We start from the raw sequence: 21217 nt of genomic DNA, 5'->3' as shown, positions 1-21217 counted from the left end.
CGGCCCGGAGCACTGTTGGGAGCACTGCCCCGCCCCCATAGCACCAAGCCGTCGGGCTCCTTCTAATGATAATCAATGGAGCAGATGGGCCATCTTAGCGCTATAGGGTTGGGGCAGTGCTCCTAATGGTGCTCCGGGCTGAGGATTCAACTACTAACAGCGCGGGAACAGTTACTGAGGAGGAAGTTAAGACACGTACCTCCTTCCTCAGCTCCCCTTGTGCAATAAAGGACCCTCGGCAGGCTAGATTTGTCTAACCTGCTATTAGTTTCCCTTTAATACGGTTAATAATGTATAAACTCCTTCATATTTCTACAGAAGGAATACAAAAAAATACATTGGATGAGTGAACAGTAGAGATATGCATATATGAGATAGCAAATAAGATTAGATCGAGATGATATTCGATCGAATATTGCGGTATTCGAAAGATTCAAATTCAATCGAGTAGTGAGGCGAATACGCAGGAAACATTCGAAAGCCCTCCCATCGTAGTTGGCGCTTTTTTTAATCCAATGACCATGCAGGGAGGCTGTGAGGGACCCTGGGAGTACGCACGCAGCACGAAAACGGCGTCTACCCTCATTGGATGGCTGAACCACATGACCTCGAATCTTAAATACTTGGCTCCCGCCTCTCGACCGCAGATGCGCTTTCAACCTAGTCAGGGAAAGATCTTGCAGCAGGGAGAGATGGGTTTTAGTAGCGTTTTGGTTAGGCAGGATTACTACAAAACCCAAAAGTTCTTTTCAGGGCTAAAATACAGCAAAAAAGTCATCTCTGCATCCAAAGCTTCTTAGTGCTAAGAAATAGATGATATAACAGCAGCAGCAGCATCAGCAGGTGTATTCATTCCAGTACCCTGTGTGTACAAGTGACTTATAGTGTCCCTGGTTTAGCCCACTAAGGGCACGTTATACATATTGTTCTAGTAGCCCACTAAGGGCACGTTATACATACTGTTCCAGTAGCCCAGTAAGGGCACGTTATACATACTGTTCCAGTAGCCCAGTAAGGGCACCTGATATATACTGTTCCAGTAGCCCAGAAAAAGGCACATCATACATACTATACATACTGTTCCAGTAACGTTCGTACAGCATGATGCATGATACGTGCGAATAACATGACGCTCCACAGATGCACATTGGAATCATGTATGTAAACGCTGCGCAAGAAATACTAAAGAAATGTGTGAATATTGTGATCAACGTTCGTAAAGCGTTCACAAATATTTTTCCTTCACAACTGCGGAGAGTGGCATTATACTGCGATTTTGGGGTGTTGGTTGCACCCAGGCATTGCTCCACCTTGAGGCTATGTTCACACTACGTACGAATTCGTAGGCATTTTGTACGGCGCCGTACATGTGCGGCTGAAACAACGGGCGTGCGAATATTCGATGTGTACGCAATGCGAACGTATGCCCGTAGTCTACTTACGCTTCCCGAGCCCCCTACGAAGTGATCTGACAGCAATCTTTTACTTGGAAATCTTCGCCTAGCCCCGGACACCCCACAGAACCTTTTGGATCGGCATAGAAGAGTGGAAAAATGAAGAAATCACCACTTCGTACGGATTCGCGCGATATGCTACGGGCGTAAGCTACAGCCTTCCGGCCGGAAACAGTGGTCTGGTTCATTTCTTACGTCGCCGTATACGATCCCGGCGTACATTCGTACGAAGTGTGAACTGTGCGGCCGGGATCGTATACTTTGCATTGTACGCTAACTACGTAAGTTTCTGGCCGCATATTCACGGAGCGCACTACGGCCGGAAGCTTACGTAGTGTGAACCTAGCCTAAGGGAGGTTTCATGGGGGACTTGGTGACCTCCAAGTGGTCGAATTTTGATTTCCAAGTGCCGCAAATTTTTTCCCATAGACTATAATGGGATCGAGTATTCGTTTCGATTTGAGTTCTCGAAAGTCGAATATTTCACTACTCGCTCATCTCTAGTGAACAGTATAGAATAATGCACCATCAATTCTCATTGCAATAGACTAAAGCTATAACCTTTATATAACTTGCAGATTTCTTAAGGATTCTGATGCCACCATGTCTATCATTGATATCTCTATGATGAGCGGCTTTGGACCAGATATAGATGACCTCAAAAGGGTGAGCATCATTATTTAGAGACAATTCAGCTACATATTAAGAATATCTTAGACATCAGATCAGGCTGAGAGGAGAAACCCATGTTCATCGCAGACTAGCTACTGTATGTGTACAAGGGCTGAGTATCATAGAATCCAGTCTCTGGCCGCTATTTATTACATGGCTCATTGTCTTCCATACAAGGTTCAGGTAGGAGTTCTTGGTTATTCTGTGAGTAGACTAATAATATAAACCCTGACTGAGAGCTGGAAAACACTTAGGGGGACATTTAAGACGTGGTACAGACGCCATTTTGTGGTGCAGAAGGCCCAGATGCAAATAAATATATTTATTTGTTTTTGCAAATACAGTGAAACCTTTGTTCTCGAACATAATTGGTCCAGGGAGTTGAGAAACGACAATTCTGAGAACCGAGCAGCGTTTTCCCAAAGGAAATAATGTAATTGTCTAATTGGTTCCAGCACCGACCAATAATTACCTACAGTATCATATATTACATTGTACAGTGCCCAGTGTAATACAGTATAAGGCTATGTGCACACTGCGTATATGACCCTGGCCGGGCCACGGAACGGCTGGTCTCTGAAAAGATCATCCCGGCGCGCCCGCATCAGAGCTTCCCATAGCGCACAATGAAGCAGCTCGCTTCATTGTGTGGACTGACAGCATTTTCTACGGCCACAATTCACTGAACTGAAGTTCTTTGTGGCGCCGCATAGGATCCTGGCCGCAGCGTATACGATGTGTATATGCTTCAGCCGGGATCCCATAGCAGCATAGGCTATGTTCCACTCCGCATAAAGTATGGCGCAACAACGGCCGTACTTTTACGTAGTGTGAACATAGCCTTAGGCAACAACAGCCGTACTTTGTACGCCTGTGAACACTGCCTACATTTCTATAGGATCCCGGCCAGAGCGTATACACATAGTATACACTCCGTCCGGGATCCCGTGCGGACCCGAAAATAACTGACATGTCCGTTTTCTGCGGCCGCAGAAAGACCTGTCAGTTCACACAATGAAGCGATTGTCATTGTGTGCTATGGGAAGTTCTGATGCGATCAGAACCCTGTGGCTGGAAAGATCATCCGGCCGGTACTTAAGTACCAGCCGGGATGATCTTTGTAGAGACCGGCCGTTCCGTGACACGGCCGGGTCATGGAACAGCCGGTCTCTTACGTAGTGGGAACATAGCCTAACAGTACTTCAAGACTGGGAGCTGAAAAAGTGTTTGAGAACCGAGCAAGAGTTACAGAAAACCGAGGTATTACTGTATTTCATTTACATCTCGTCCCCCTGCTCCACTCGTACTAGAGTGATGGGGTGGAGCAGGGAATATGGCCGCGTGCAGAGGGGGTGCCACATTTGATTTCACTGCTTGGGCATGGAGAGGCTCTGTGGTGTACAGGATTTATCTAGCGGAATTGTGTCTCTACATACATCTTGCGAGTATCTGGGCTGCCGGGACATTTTAAGACCAGCGCTTCACTGTAAATTTGGTAGAAAATGGGGCGATAGGTAGTAAGTAAACCTGGGACCCGATGTTAGAAACCGTCAGCAAACAGGTAGAGTGACACAGAGAAGTGATCCCTAAACTGACATCCAGAGCGGTATCCCTACCTACTTACCTCACTCTGCCCTAAATGGCAGCGGGTAACTTGGAGACGGCCCCTGTCCTGAGTAGGTGGAACACCGAACAACACAAGACAGACAACACACCGTAGAGAGAAGACGAGGGTCCGGGTAAAAATTTACAGACAGCAGAGGTACTCGTCCAGGTAATAATTTAAAGTGAACGTTTCCTTTATTTGCAGCTCGTGAAAGGAGCGGACAGATACATCTCCCACTTTGAGATCAACAATGGAGCATTTGATAAGGGCAGCTTGATTCTGTACATTGACCGGGTAAGAAGTTCCTTGTTGCTGCATGGACTGATCAGATCATCATAGCAGAAGCTTCTCTGTAAGACCAAACCTCATAGATTATCTCCTCTGCGGTGGAGAACACCACTATGACTCCTTATACCCCAAAATGGCACATAACCTTAAGTTGTCTTGATGACCCTTCCTCCTTCATCCTGTACGTTACCTGTTGAGCTTTTCCTATTTCCTTGAGGACTAAGAGTCCTATTACATTGGGGGATCATTGGCCTAGCAGACCAATATTGCACTTTGTCAGAGGGCCAGTGACCAGCCGATGTGTCTGATAAATGACAGAAACAATAGACTGCACAAATTATGATGAGAGCCAGATATGCATGTCTATCCACCGTAACAGCTCGGCGGCCATGCACCCATGCTCGTCAAAGCTCATAAGAACCCTAGTAGCCTTTGTCATCCAACCACTAGATAATCCCTATTATTCATTATTACTCTTAGATTTCCCATAAGGAGGAAGACTGTCTAAAATTCAACCTTCATCAGTACTTTGCAGTAGGACTTATTCAGCCGGGCTCCGTCACAGTGTACGACTACTACTCTCCAGGTATGATCCTAGTAGAGCTGGGCGATATGGCCAAAAAATAAAATCTCGATTTTTTTAAAAATTTTGGACGATTCTCGATTTAAATCTCGATTTTTTTTTTCCTTTTTGCTAAATAAACAGAATAGTTTTGTCCTTGCAGCATCATATACTATTTTAATGACATTTGAGACAACTGTATTGCTTCTCACTGTAACAGTGCTCCCCTGTAGTAGACAAGCCCCCTGTGTGCCATTCTGGGCCCCCATATAGTATAGGAGATCTTCTTTGTGTGTTTAGTAGTGGAGGTATAGTGGATAAGGGGTGTAGTAGTAGTAGTACAGGTAAAGATGAGGGCTGTAGTAGTACAGGTATAGATGAGGGCTGTAGTAGTACAGGTATAGATGAGGGGTGTGGTAGTACAGGTAAAGATGAGGGGTGTAGTAGTAGTAGTACAGGTATAGATGAGGGGTGTAGTAGTAGTACAGGTATAGATGAGGGGTGTAGTAGTAGTACAGGTATAGATGAGGGGTGTAGTAGTAGTACAGGTATAGATGAGGGGTGTGGTAGTAGTACAGGTATAGATGAGGGGTGTGGTAGTAGTACAGGTATAGATGAGGGGTGTGGTAGTAGTACAGGTATAGATGAGGGGTGTGGTAGTACAGGTACAGATGAGGGCTGTAGTAGTACAGGTATAGATGGGCAGCTAGGGGGGGATGGAGGGCGACTGGGGGTGACGGAGGGCGACTGGGGGTGACGGAGGGCGACTGGGGGTGACGGAGGGCGACTGAAGGAGGAGTGGGGGTGATGGAGGACGACTGGGGGTGACTGAAGGAGGAGTGGGGGTGATGGAGGGCGACTGGGGGTGAATGAAGGAGGAGTGGGGGTGATGGAGGGCGACTGGGGGTGACTGAAGGAGGAGTGGGGGTGATGGAGGGCGACTGGGGGTGACTGAAGGAGGAGTGGGGGTGATGGAGGGCGACTGAAGGAGGAGTGGGGGTGATGGAGGACGACTGGGGGTGACTGAAGGACGAGTGGGGGTGATGGAGGGCGACTGAAGGAGGAGTGGGGGTGATGGAGGGCGACTGAAGGAGGAGTGGGGGTGATGGAGGGCGACTGGGGGTGACTGAAGGAGGAGTGGGGGTGATGGAGGGCGACTGAAGGAGGAGTGGGGGTGATGGAGGGCGACTGGGGGTGACTGAAGGAGGAGTGGGGGTGATGGAGGGCGACTGGGGGTGATGGAGGGCGACTGGGGGTGATGGAGGGCGACTGGGGGTGATGGAGGGCGACTGGGGGTGAAGGAGGGCAACTGGGGGTGACTGAAGGGGGACTGGGGGTGACTGAAGGGCGACTGGGGGTGATGGAGGGCGACTGGGGGTGACTGAAGGGGGACTGGGGGTGATGGAGGGCGACTGGGGGTGACTGAAGGGGGACTGGGGGTGATGGAGGGGGGCTGGGGGTGACTGGGGGTGACTGAAGGGCGACTGGGGGTGATGGAGGGCGACTGGGGGTGACTGAAGGGGGACTGGGGGAGATGGAGGGGGGCTGGGGCAGCTGGGAATGATTGGAAAAAGGAGTACACATAGCCCTCCTCCCCTCACCCCGGCCACACATGCAGGTCCCGGTCTCTGCAGGAGGCTGCAGGGACTGTAGTGGTGATAGCGTCGCTGCCATTACTGGAGCTGTACAGCGGGATCAGGGGTGAAGATCCTGCTGTACAGCTCCAGTAATGGCAGCGACGCTATCACCACTACAGTCCCTGCAGAGACCGGGACCTGCATGTGTGGCCGGGGTGAGGGGAACGGAACGCTATGTGTACAGCTGGGGGCGGTCGGTCGCGGCTCTGGGGGACTGCCGACCGACCTGCACCTCGCCGCACTTCCCGCCCGCCCGGCTCCTCCACGCAGCGCCGCCCCCTCACTTCCCGCCGGCCGTAACCTGCACCTCATGCCCGGCCGGCACCTCCACGCAGTGCTGCCCGCCCTCTATCTCCCGCCCGGCACCTGCACCTCCCGTCCGCCCGCCCGACTGACTCTCCGCGCTTCTCTGCCCTTCTCTGCCCGCAATGATTTTTTGTGAAAATCGAATTTACGATTTTCACAAAAAATCAAATCGATTCTAACCTTCTGGGCGAATTAATCGAATTAATTCGATTAATCGCCCAGCCCTAGATCCTAGTGAAAATAACCTCTTTAACCTCTAACACCTCAGCCATTCCTTAGTCACTGGTGTGATGTCCAGTATACATTACATCATTAAAGTCATCGCCTGATGATCATTGTCTATATTACGTGGAGTGATAATCGTCCTAATTCGACCGATTATCGCTCAGTGTAATAGGGTCTCTAGACTTTACAGTTTTGACTTACCATCGCTCACCATTTTAATAAGTGTCAGTGTGTGACCTAAGACTGTGTTCAATGAAGTGATGAATCAAGGACAAAAGGAGACGGAAAATCCATGCTTCACCAGACCGGGACCCAGGTCTGTGACAAATCCATCCAAGAATGGTGGTAAATGTGGTTACACCAGTGCGTAATAAAAATCATTTTCAAAAAATAGAGATGGGTGCAGATTTATCCTAGTACTGGCACAACTATTTCTAAAAAAAAAATTAAAAAAATCCTGTATTTTTTTTTTTGCCCAACAGAAAATCGTTGCACTAAATTCTACCACATGGAGGAAGGCAGCAAACTTCAGGGCAAAATCTGCCAAGGAGAAGTGTGCCGCTGCGCAGAAGGTAACCATAAGAACCTTATCTGAAATCTTTTTGTTGAAAGATTAATAGGTTAATACATCAGATACATCCTGAATTTTTATATTTAAGGCTATGTTCACACTACGTATATGTCCAGCCGTAGTGCGAACCGCGAACATACGCCCGTAGTTTTAAGGTTGATGCGTTCGCTTGAAAGTATACGATATACGGCCGCACAGTTCACACTACGTATGAGCTTACGGCCGGATCGTATACGGCGCCGTGAAAAATTAGCAAGACCATTGTTTGAGGACGGAAATGTTCCAACTCACGGCCGTGGATCTCCATGCGGTCCCGTACGAAGTACTTATTTCAGCCAAATTGAACTTGATTTTTAGATCCAAAAGGTTCTGTGAGTTTTATTGGGCTGGACGAAGATTTCCAAGTAAATGACCTGTTTCAGATCGCTTCAAAACAAGCTAGGGAAGCATAACTCTACTACGGGCGTATGTTTGCGGTTCGCCCGCATGTTCATTTTTCCACGGCCGCAGTTTCAGCCGCACATGTCCGGCTGCGTATGAACTATATACGTAGTGTGAACATAGCCTTAATGTAGAACTTTTGCATATGCAGTGGTCCAGCAACATACAATATTATTAGTTTCTAGCAGGACCATTGTACGTTGAAACCATTTTTTTGGGCCCCCCCCCCCCCCCCAGTAGCCTGTGGCATGATGATCGGTGTCCCGCGGCGTAGTGAACTGCTTCTTTAAGGAAAATAAGCAGACAATAGTACAGATAAACTCAACAGAACTGGAGTATTTAAAGGGGAACTATTAGACAATATAAGCTACTGATACTGTATGTCCTTACTGCACATGGGGCATTGAGGATGAAAGTATGTCTCCTACCTTCATCCTCAGCGCCATTCCCGTGCAGTTTTAATAAAGTGCTCTGTACAGTAAGGCCATTTGGAGCACTGGCCCCTCACCAGATCCAATCCGCCCGGGCGTCCCTATTGATTATAAGTGAATGAGGCCGGCCGAGGGCGAGCTGGATTGGAGCTCTGGGGTGGAGCAGTGCTACAAATGGTCTTACCTTTCAGAGCACTGCATTAAGGGTTTGTTCACACTACAGAATCCGTGTGGGGAACCTCCAGGGGATTCCACCGAAGGAAGTTCTCCACCCAGATTTCGTGTGAACGAGTCCCAACACTACATGGGAACAGTGCAGAGGATGAAGCTAAACTACATAAACGGTGCCAAAACACCCCGGGGACACTAGGTTATTTAGAATTAACACTGAAATGCACAGAGGGCCACTGAACCCAGTAGAGCCTCGATTTTCCCCATTTTAAAATAAAACATAACTTTTAATAGTAATGTATGATAAAGCACAGAGTTTAAAAACCTCGACGGTGCAGCCCCGATTGAGAAAGCCACACTAGGTGACCAGGTGTAGGGTGAGTGGCCATGATCTCCTTTAATAAAGGACTGCTTGGGGACTTATTTTTCACCTGAAAAATATACATTTTATGGGGAAAAAAACAGTGTCCTTACCTCCCCGGCTCCAGTGCTGGGGTCCGCTGTCCTCTGCTCCAGGTCCTGGTCTACCGATTGATTCTAGGAGCTGGAGCGGTGGACAGCGGATCCCAGCACTGGAGCCGGGGAGGTAAGTACATGTTTTGTTCACCCACCTCCTCCTTAGCATTTTGGGGGGAAAAAAAGTCTTTGCTGGGACTTCTCCTTTAAGGACCTGGGAGATCATGGTCCATACTTTCTGGAGTTTACGTACCTTCTATGATGTCAGGGAGCAGTGATGTCCCAGCATACGGATGTGAGCAGCATTGTAAGTGGATGCTGTATTTAGCTAACAATGGCCTCTGAGAAGCCCTGGTTAGTTGAATCCATTGTATTTTGGGGCATCGTATGTCAGTGACCGCTGCGCTGTGATGGTCTGTGTGAAAATTCAGGTTTATTTATTTCCTCTTTCCTTTGGCAGAGAATTGCTTTATGCAGCAGCAGTTGGAAGGAGTTGACTATCGTGTTCGATTTGCAAAAGCGTGTGATCCTGATGTGGATTATGGTGAGATCATTATAATGTTATTATTGAATGGTTTGAATAAATCTGTCGTTTCTAAAAACTTTTGACACATCATAGAGACATGTCAAAAGTTTTGATCGGTCCAGGTCTATATGTTTTGACCCGTACCGATCGGGAGAGAGACGCTGCAGTACGGTCCACTCCTGCTCTGTGTTATGGAGCCTGAATGTTTTTTTTTTTTCTTTTTCTCCTGGCTCGTTCTCTCATTCGCTACGAGACGGGCGTGAACACTCAGACCCAGACCAATCAAAACTTTTGACTAATATACGATCAGAAATAGAGGAAAAATTTATTATTTTTAACTTCTTCATGTCTGGGTTTATTTTCTCTTTTGACTACCCCCCCCCCCCCCATCTTCTAAAACTCATACCGTGTGGGATCAAGAACATTATATTTTAATAGAGCAGACTCTTCTGCGTGATACCAAATATGTTTATTTTTATATTAGTTTACATTTTTATTATTGTTTTTTTTTTGTTTTGTTTTTTTTTTAAACCTTTTTAGTTCTTTTTACACATTTTAAACTCCCTAGGGAACTTTTTATAATCAATAGTCATATTACTAATACTGATCTATGCAATACAGCTGCTCTCCAAACCAGGATAGGGTTACAGGCCTCCCAAGAGAAGGGACCTGGTCGCAATTACAACTATTGCTGCGGCCCTGCTCCTGAATGTTGGAGGGACCAGTATCCACCAGGGTTGCCATTTCTGACACTGAGGCCCTCACGTCATCACCCTACTTAGCAGTTTTCTTTGGATTCAGAGAAGAGGCCTTTCCACGTCTACTCTACTAGCCGCTCGCTCAGTGATCAGCATGTTCCTGTAAAGATTTTCCATATATATATATATTAAATTCATATAATCCTCTGAATTGACGGCATGTATTTCATTTCCAGTCTATAAGACAACACTGACCGCCATTGAGAAGGCCGATAACTATGACACCTACGTGATGACAATCAAAACAGTCATTAAACATGGTAAGTTATACACTGTGCATAATGTATGTCCTGATATATTTGTACACACAATAATGTAATAAAAAATAACATCTAAGGCCACGTTCATACAATGTGTGAAGTTTATCCCGGCCGGTACTGCAGTACTATGCGTATACACTCCGGCCGGGATTCCATTGTCTGCAGCACAATGTAAATTTTCTAATAATCACGTCCGTTGTTACAAATTGGCAACAACAGCCATGATTGATAGAAAATTTACGTTGTGTGAACGTGGCCTAATTTTATAATCTCATCTTTGTAGACCTCGTCTCCGCACCTTCCTCCCCTATAGTGCTCTGTATACAGCTTTTATATGCTTCTATGTTCCAATTTTCCAGGCACCGATGAAATTTCTACTGGACAAAAACGAAATTTTATCACTCATGCTAAATGTAGGAGGGCCTTAGACTTTAAGATAGGCCGAGACTATGTGATCTGGGGAGTGACCAAAGATCTGTGGAACACTAACACTGCATCTGGGTAAGTGATAGTAAAAAATTGTGAATTATGAATATATAGTACATGTGGAGAATGGTCAGAGCCTCCCCGTACATGGAGGAAACAAACGTTGGTGGCAGCAGAGGGGCCTGTGTCGCCCCTTACTGCTGCCATTCCTTAGAAGTACATATGATACATATAATATATTTTTAATAAATTTATATGACAAACTAATATAACTTTATTATAGAAATGTATTAAACATTTTGTTTTTATCTCCAGAGTATCCCTTTAATTGTTGGTTTACTACATCTGTCACAAAGCAATCTATACTATCAGGGTAGTGCACTACGAAAGAGAATGGACACCGGCCTTTAACAGGAGTCCATATGCCTTTGTATACTTTTTGTGGTTCCCTATGCTGTAAGAAGAGAACCCAATCCAGCAGATCCACTGACAGTAAGCTGGTGATGAATGAAGCATTGCTGACTTACTGTACAACAAGGAGCAGGAACTCTAGTCTTTTTGACAGGAGTCCTAGCTCCATTTACATGCTTTAAGCTGGCAGCTTATCTACATGACCAGCATACGCATTACCAGTCATGTCACCAGCTCTATAGAAACTATGAAGAGCAGTTTAAGGGCCACAGGGTGCCAGTATGCTGCAGTGCTGAGATCTTATGATACCACCCATCACCACCGTATATGCTACCATCAGTAAAATCTTCTAAATAGAACTCCCAAGATACAAAGTAATAGAGATATATAGTGGATTTGCTTTTTTCCTGAAATGTTCCCCAAACAAAAATGAATAGGAATTAAATGGTAATGTATGTCCCCAAATAGCATCACCCACTGGAATGTCACAAGGAAAAGTAAAATACAAATACAATGTTGACGCCACAAATCCAACATTTGTCCAGTTCTCTAGGGGTTAATGGATGATAAGCGGATATTCATAATAATTTTATTTCATGGCTTGGACTGAATCAGCACATATACAGGTGGTCCTCGGGTTCGACAATTTCGAGTTACATTGTTTCGTGGTTACAACGCTTTATTCCAACACCTTATTTAGACTTACACGGTTCCGACGTAACTCGAACGCCCTTCATTATGGCTCCCAAACGTAAGCCAGACTCTTCTGATGCCAGTGCATCAAAGAAAAGGAAGGCCATCACCATGGAGGTGAAGTTAGATAGGTGTTAGGATAGGCTAAGTGTTTACAGTACAGTACTGTATAAATGTATGATCCGTTTACAACGCCGCATAAGAACGGATCAACGACGTATGTCGAGGACCACCTGTATAGCAAAATATAAGGATGATATGCTTATACCTAGAAATTATGGACGTGTGACTCATTTAACCCTTTTGGTTCCTTTGGACCCCCTGATGAAGCCGTTGGACCCCCTGATGAAGCCGCTGTGTGAGCAAAATTCTTGTAGGGTGTAGAGAGTGTACATTCTACCATGTAGTGTCCTGTATGTATCTAGATAGCTGGTGTTCTTCCTGTTTTATACTTGTGCTTTGTATGTACATCACCTCTTTATCACCAACGGTATGTTTGAGGATTCTTATATGTGTGTGTAATGCCTCTCTGGCAATGGGTGTTGTACAATATTTGGGGGATGAATATTTGATTACCCCACCACTAGTTTTATCCGTTCCTTACAAAGTTTTGTGAATCTTGATTCATACTTTTTGGGGGAGATTTATCAAACTGGCGTAAAGTAGAATTGTCTCAGTTGCCCCTAGCAACCAAACCGATTCCACCTTTCATTTTCCAAAGAATCTGCGAGGAATAAAAAGTGGAATCTGATTGGTTGCCAGGGGCAACTGAGACAATTCCACTTTATACCAGTTTAATAAATCTCCCCCTTTATGTCTTATAAAGTAATATATTGGTCTATTTTGTCATTTTTATTCTTTCTTTACTTTTTTTTTTTTTTTTTTAACTCTTTGGTTTCCCTACAGATATTCCTACATGATAACCAAGGACACATGGATTGAGATGTGGCCGAGTGACCGGGAATGCCAGAAACCTGAATACTCTAAAGTCTGTGAAGACCTCTCCATGTTTGTAGATGAGCTGGAGATCCGCGGCTGTGTCTGATGAATTATTTCAGACACCGGCCATGTTCTTCTTTTTATATTCTTTAACAATGAATACATCAATAAAGGTTATTTCTATCCATTGGTTTCATGTCACTTCTCTTAACCTAGACTCACATTCTTCTTATTGAATTCCCATATAACATATATAGACCATTGGTTTGGGGTATAAAGAATACAGGAGATTTTATAGTGACTTCATATTGATAGCACGGTTTCATTATCAGGAATGAGAGGAAAGCAGCTACAAAAGTGTTCATCTCTGAAGGACTCTCCATGGCTTAGTATAATACCTACAGATCATTGATTTCAATGGGCACCATGTAAGGCTTTGGTTGCTATTAGAGAAATTGATTTGGATTGAATTGAATGGATTTTGGCATCTCCAAACATTATTAGATTTGGCAGACAGAACTTTACAGAGAGAGAGAATTGTAACTGTCCATACTTTACATTGTGTTTCCGGGCGCTGTTCTGTGAACAGCTTACAGAAATAATAGACATGTTCATTATTTTAACACCCGTTCTAAAGAACGGGCGTTAAAATAACAAAGTGTGAACACAGCTGGCGGCATTGCAGTGACTTCAATGCAATGGCGCTCTTGCAGAAAAGATTGGACGCTGATTCAATTTCAATCAGCGTCCGTTATTTTCTTAAAAAGAACAATGTGCAAACATAGCCCAACGGCTGTCATAGCCCAAGCAGTGTACCCTAAGGGTCAGTACTGGGCCCCCTTCTATTTATTAATGAATTTTAGGATTAAACTAACAGCAATGTTTCTATCTGTGGAGAAAACTGTCTGGCCTTCATGGAGTTAAGTATTGATGCTATGCATCCCCACTTAACTCTCTCGGGGGCCAGACTATTCAGTTTAAGGGCCATTTATTTCCCAGCCTAATACAGCACATACGGTTGCAGCAGTGTCCTGTCTCAGCTGCCAACTGATTGAGCAGGAATTGCAGAAGCCATCCCGACAGACAAGAAGTACTGTGTGTTGCGGCTTCTTAAATGTGACCCAGGAGGATAAGGATAATCCACCCTCCCTCCCAACAGAGAACAGTCTGATGCCAAGGGAGTTAAGACAATAAGACAATAAGAAAATGAAGATAAGTTGGCACTCACCATATAATAACAATGCTCCTTTGTTTGTTAGGTAAGTTAGGTAACAACACTATCATTGGGTGAGTGCCAACTTGGACTCTTTTCTTGTCGACATAAAAAGTCAATCTGGTGTCCTACCACGGGTGTTACTATTGTTTACACCCTTCAGAAAATTGTGTACTTATTGTGCAAAAATGGTGATGAAGGTAGTGATAGAGTTTTGCCACTAGATGTTGCTGTATTAGATATGGATCTGCAAACCAATGGGAATCTGTTCTTCTTCTATCCTATCATCTCTCTCTTTACTTCTTCTTTTGCACTCTTCACCCACTCACAGCGCACTTTAGATGCGCTGATTAAGGAAGTCAGATGGGTAGAGGAAGTGTGTAGGTCTTTTGTCTTGGACATTGTAGAGGAAGGATGCAAACTAGACAGCTCTCTACAGTGGTCCTCTCTGGGCCCTGGCCCTCTGCCAGGTCCCCTACTCAATTTTAGTCTGTCAGAACCCCGTATGGGTAGGAAGCAAGGCAGGACACAGCTAACAGTTTTCTTCTCAGTGACACTACACAACACTATGCAGTGTTAAATCCCTATAGGAGAGGACAAGTCAGAGACAACCTCAACCCACACCGTGGACTAGGAGAATCACAGAGAAGGACAGTATCCACATACAGCAGTAAGCTAGGAACTGATCCTCCAGATAAAGCAAAGTTGCGATAAGACTAGGAACTCTATCTCGCAGCGAGGTTGTCAGCAGGGAACCCACAGCATTCCGCTCATTCCAGGTAACAAAGTCTGGGCCTTGTGTCACCCTCTAGGATGGGTCCCCCAAATCTAGTGGGCAAAAGGTGGTGTGAAGACTAACAAGTCAATACATGAACACAAGTATTCTTCTTCTAAGTATTCTACCTCATCCTCCAACATCCCGGGAGAGCACAGTACTACTTGGGTTGAGACTCTCACGACATCCTCCTCTCTGCTACTCTGCTTCTTTGTATCTTTCAACACGATACTCAGTCAGTACGACTGTACTCCTTACTCTTTTCCTGTCGCAGATCTGGTTATCCGGTGTATTATCCAGTGCTTTATCAAGGAAACTATCAAGGGTAACTGATTATGTCAAAGAAAAGCTGTATAACTTGCTGCACACAAGAACCCTTCAAGTAAACAACCGATTATTTATGATAAAGAGTCTCTGTGATTCTTCACCCCACACCGACACTGTGTACACTACAGCCTAGGGACATTTCCCCTTTCTGTGGGTGGCAGTTCCAATAATGATAATAATAATTTTTATTAATATAGTGCCAACAGATTCCTCAGCACATACATACAAAAATAGACATTAGATGGTAGACAGAGATGAGGGAGGAGATGTAGGGAGGTGCAGCACTGTGGAGAGCCTTGTGGGTGAGCAGGAGGACTTTGTATTGTATCCTGTGTTTAATAGGGAGATAGTGTAGTGACTGGCACAGGGGGGAGGCATCAGTATAACGGCTGGCACAGGGGGGAGGCATCAGTATAGTGGCTGGACATGGAGATGAGCCTGGCCGCTGTGTTAAGAATGGACTGGAGAGGGGAGAGATTAGGAGAAGGAAGGCCGATTAGTAGGGAATTGCAGTAGTCTAGACGGGAATGGATCAGAGCGACAATAAGAGTTTTAGCAGATTCGACAGTAAGGAAGGGACGGATTTTAGAGATGTTTTTTAGAACGTGAAAGATATTTTATATGAGGAGTGAAGGACAGATCCGAGTAAAACATAACCCCAAGGCAGCAGGCTTGTTGTGTGGGGGTTATGGTCGCACCACAGACAGAGATGGAGATGTCAGGTGGGGGGCGGTTAGCAGAGGGAGGGAAGACAAGCAGCTCAGTCTTAGAAAGGTTTAGTTTTAGGAATAGGGAGGACATAGCGTTAGAGACAGCAGACAGACAGTTACCCGTGTTCTGTAGAAGAGAGGGGGTGATATCACGGGAGGAGGTATACAGCTGGGTATCATCAGCATAGAGATGGTATATAGCTGGGTGATATCACGGGAGGAGGTATACAGCTCGGTATCATCAGCATAGAGATGGTATATAGCTGGGTGATATCATGGGAGGAGGTATACAGCTGGGTATCATCAGCATAGAGATGGTATATAGCAGGGGTGATATCACGGGAGGAGGTATACAGCTGGGTATCATCAGCATAGAGATGGTATATAGCTGGGTGATATCATGGGAGGAGGTATACAGCTGGGTATCATCAGCATAGAGATGGTATATAGCAGGGGTGATATCACGGGAGGAGGTATACAGCTGGGTATCATCAGCATAGAGATGGTATATAGCTGGGTGATATCATGGGAGGAGGTATACAGCTGGGTATCATCAGCATTAAGATGGTATACAGCTGGGTATCATCAGCATAGAGATGGTATATAGCGGGGGTAATATCATGGGAGGAGGTATACAGCTAGGTATCATCAGCATAGAGATGGTATATAGCGGGGGTAAAATCACGGGAGGAGGTATACAGCTGGGTATCATCAGCATAGAGATGGTATATAGCAGGGGTAATATCATGGGAGGAGGTATACAGCTGGGTATCATCAGCATAGAGATGGTATATAGCAGGGGTGATATCACGGGAGGAGGTATACAGCTGGGTATCATCAGCATAGAGATGGTATATAGCTGGGTGATATCACGGGAGGAGGTATACAGCTGGGTATCATCAGCATAGAGATGGTATATAGCTGGGTGATATCATGGGAGGAGGTATACAGCTGGGTATCATCAGCATAGAGATGGTATATAGCTGGGTGATATCATGGGAGGAGGTATACAGCTGGGTATCGTCAGCATAGAGATGGTATACAGCTGGGTATCATCAGCATAGAGATGGTATATAGCGGGGTGATATCGCGGGAGGAGGTATACAGCTGGGTATCATCAGCATAGAGATGGTATATAGCTGGGTGATATCATGGGAGGAGGTATACAGCTGGGTATCATCCGCATAGAGATGGTATATAGCAGGGGTGATATCACGGGAGGAGGTATACAGCTGGGTATCATCAGCATAGAGATGGTATATAGCTGGGTGATATCATGGGAGGAGGTATACAGCTGGGTATCATCAGCATAGAGATGGTATATAGCTGGGTGATATCATGGGAGGAGGTATACAGCTTGGTATCATCAGCATAGAGATGGTATATAGCTGGGTGATATCATGGGAGGAGGTATACAGCTGGGTATCATCAGCATAGAGATGGTATACAGCTGGGTATCATCAGCATAGAGATGGTATATAGCAGGGGTGATATCACGGGAGGAGGTATATATATAGCTGGGCATCATCAGCATAGAGATAGTTTATAGCTGGGTAATATCACGGGAGGAGGTATACAGCTGGGTATCGTCAGCATAGAGATGGTATATAGCTGGGTGATATCATGGGAGGAGGTATAGAGCTGGGTATCATCAGCATAGAGATGGTATATAGCGGGGTGATATCACGGGAGGAGGTATACAGCTGGGTATCATCAGCATAGAGATGGTATATAGCTGGGTGATATCATGGGAGGAGGTATACAGCTGGGTATCATCAGCATAGAGATGGTATATAGCTGGGTAATATCATGGGAGGAGGTATACAGCTGGGTATCATCAGCATAGAGATGGTATATAGCAGGGGTGATATCATGGGAGGAGGTATACAGCTGGGTATTATCAGCATAGAGATGGTATATAGCTGGGTAATATCATGGGAGGAGGTATACAGCTGGGTATCATCAGCATAGAGATGGTATATAGCTGGGTAATATCATGGGAGGAGGTATACAGCTGGGTATCATCAGCATAGAGATGGTATATAGCAGGGGTGATATCATGGGAGGAGGTATACAGCTGGGTATCATCAGCATAGAGATGGTATATAGCTGGGTGATATCATGGGAGGAGGTATACAGCTGGGTATCATCAGCATAGAGATGGTATATAGCTGGGTGATATCATGGGAGGAGGTATACAGCTGGGCATCATCAGCATAGAGATGGTATATAGCTGGGTGATATCACGGGAGGAGGTATACAGCTGGGTATCATCAGCATAGAGATGGTATATAGCGAGGTGATATCGCGGGAGGAGGTATACAGCTGGGTATCATCAGCATAGAGATGGTATATAGCGGGGTGATATCACGGGAGGAGGTATACAGCTGGGTATCATGAGCATAGAGATGGTATATAGCGGGGGTAATATCATGGGAGGAGGTATACAGCTGGGTATCATCAGCATAGAGATGGTATATAGCGGGGTGATATCACGGGAGGAGGTATACAGCTGGGTATCATCAGCATAGAGATGGTATATAGCTGGGTGATATCACGGGAGGAGGTATACAGCTGGGTATCATCAGCATAGAGATGGTATAAAGCAGGGGTGATATCACGGGAGGAGGTATACAGCTGGGTATCATCAGCATAGAGATGGTATATAGCAGGGGTGATATCACGGGAGGAGGTATACAGCTGGGTATCATCAGCATAGAGATGGTATATAGCTGGGTGATATCACGGGAGGAGGTATACAGCTGGGTATCATCAGCATAGAGATGGTATATAGCAGGGGTGATATCACGGGAGGAGGTATACAGCTGGGTATCATCAGCATAGAGATGGTATATAGCGGGGGTAATATCATGGGAGGAGGTATACAGCTGGGTATCATCAGCATAGAGATGGTATATAGCTGGGTAATATCATGGGAGGAGGTATACAGCTGGGTATCATCAGCATAGAGATGGTATATAGCAGGGGTGATATCACGGGAGGAGGTATACAGCTGGGTATCATCAGCATAGAGATGGTATATAGCGAGGTGATATCACGGGAGGAGGTATACAGCTGGGTATCATCAGCATAGAGATGGTATATAGCGGGGTGATATCACGGGAGGAGGTATACAGCTGGGTATCATCAGCATAGAGATGGTATATAGCTGGGTGATATCATGGGAGGAGGTATACAGCTGGGTATCATCAGCATAGAGATGGTATATAGCAGGGTGATATCACGGGAGGGGGTATACAGCTGGGTATCATCAGCATAGAGATGGTATATAGCGGGGTGATATCATGGGAGGAGGTATACAGCTGGGTATCATCAGCATAGAGATGGTATATAGCTGGGTGATATCACGGGAGGAGGTATACAGCTGGGTATCATCAGCATAGAGATGGTATATAGCTGGGTGATATCACGGGAGGAGGTATACAGCTGGGTATCATCAGCATAGAGATGGTATATAGCTGGGTGATATCACGGGAGGAGGTATACAGCTGGGTATCATCAGCATAGAGATGGTATATAGCTGGGTGATATCACGGGAGGAGGTATACAGCTGGGTATCATCAGCATAGAGATGGTATATAGCGGGGTGATATCACGGGAGGAGGTATACAGCTGGGTATCATCAGCATAGAGATGGTATATAGCGGGGTGATATCACAGGAGGAGGTATACAGCTGGGTATCATCAGCATAGAGATGGTATATAGCTGGGTGATATCATGGGAGGAGGTATACAGCTGGGTATCATTAGCATAGAGATGGTATATAGCTGGGTGATATCGCGGGAGGAGGTATACAGCTGGGTATCATCAGCATAGAGATGGTATATAGCTGGGTGATATCATGGGAGGAGGTATACAGCTGGGTATCATCAGCATAGAGATGGTATATAGCTGGGTGATATCATGGGAGGAGGTATACAGCTTGGTATCATCAGCATAGAGATGGTATATAGCTGGGTGATATCATGGGAGGAGGTATACAGCTGGGTATCATCAGCATAGAGATGGTATACAGCTGGGTATCATCAGCATAGAGATGGTATATAGCAGGGGTGATATCACGGGAGGAGGTATATATATAGCTGGGCATCATCAGCATAGAGATAGTTTATAGCTGGGTAATATCACGGGAGGAGGTATACAGCTGGGTATCGTCAGCATAGAGATGGTATATAGCTGGGTGATATCATGGGAGGAGGTATAGAGCTGGGTATCATCAGCATAGAGATGGTATATAGCGGGGTGATATCACGGGAGGAGGTATACAGCTGGGTATCATCAGCATAGAGATGGTATATAGCTGGGTGATATCATGGGAGGAGGTATACAGCTGGGTATCATCAGCATAGAGATGGTATATAGCTGGGTAATATCATGGGAGGAGGTATACAGCTGGGTATCATCAGCATAGAGATGGTATATAGCAGGGGTGATATCATGGGAGGAGGTATACAGCTGGGTATCATCAGCATAGAGATGGTATATAGCTGGGTAATATCATGGGAGGAGGTATACAGCTGGGTATCATCAGCATAGAGATGGTATATAGCTGGGTAATATCATGGGAGGAGGTATACAGCTGGGTATCATCAGCATAGAGATGGTATATAGCAGGGGTGATATCATGGGAGGAGGTATACAGCTGGGTATCATGAGCATAGAGATGGTATATAGCGGGGGTAATATCATGGGAGGAGGTATACAGCTGGGTATCATCAGCATAGAGATGGTATATAGCGGGGTGATATCACGGGAGGAGGTATACAGCTGGGTATCATCAGCATAGAGATGGTATATAGCTGGGTGATATCACGGGAGGAGGTATACAGCTGGGTATCATCAGCATAGAGATGGTATATAGCTGGGTGATATCACGGGAGGGGGTATACAGCTGGGTATCATCAGCATAGAGATGGTATATAGCTGGGTGATATCATGGGAGGAGGTATACAGCTGGGTATCATCAGCATAGAGATGGTATATAGCAGGGGTGATATCACGGGAGGAGGTATACAGCTGGGTATCATCAGCATAGAGATGGTATATAGCGGGGGTAATATCATGGGAGGAGGTATACAGCTGGGTATCATCAGCATAGAGATGGTATATAGCTGGGTAATATCATGGGAGGAGGTATACAGCTGGGTATCATCAGCATAGAGATGGTATATAGCGGGGTGATATCACGGGAGGAGGTATACAGCTGGGTATCATCAGCATAGAGATGGTATTTAGCAGGGGTAATATCATGGGAGGAGGTATACAGCTGGGTATCATCAGCATAGAGATGGTATATAGCAGGGGTGATATCACGGGAGGAGGTATACAGCTGGGTAT

The 21217-nt window shown here is 45.6% G+C and overlaps 1 protein-coding gene across 1 annotated transcript in view; it reads left to right on the top strand.

The window, feature by feature from the left end:
• The window catches only part of LOC138769631 (complement C3-like), a 78506-nt gene extending 65488 nt beyond the window's left edge, over positions 1-13018 (top strand). The window contains exons 34-41 of the mRNA XM_069948230.1: positions 2033-2120; positions 3937-4026; positions 4501-4606; positions 7233-7322; positions 9281-9364; positions 10281-10364; positions 10724-10865; positions 12801-13018. Coding sequence (XP_069804331.1) covers positions 2033-2120; positions 3937-4026; positions 4501-4606; positions 7233-7322; positions 9281-9364; positions 10281-10364; positions 10724-10865; positions 12801-12939 — 823 coding nt within the window. The 3' untranslated portion in view covers positions 12940-13018. The remainder of the gene's footprint in view (positions 1-2032; positions 2121-3936; positions 4027-4500; positions 4607-7232; positions 7323-9280; positions 9365-10280; positions 10365-10723; positions 10866-12800) is intronic.
• Positions 13019-21217: the final 8199 nt, after the last annotated feature.

Source organism: Dendropsophus ebraccatus, chromosome 1 (genome assembly GCF_027789765.1).
Source record: "Dendropsophus ebraccatus isolate aDenEbr1 chromosome 1, aDenEbr1.pat, whole genome shotgun sequence".
In the NCBI taxonomy this organism is placed as follows: domain Eukaryota; kingdom Metazoa; phylum Chordata; class Amphibia; order Anura; family Hylidae; genus Dendropsophus; species Dendropsophus ebraccatus.
Note: the sequence above shows the minus strand (reverse complement) of the source record. Positions and strands in the feature narration are given on the sequence as shown.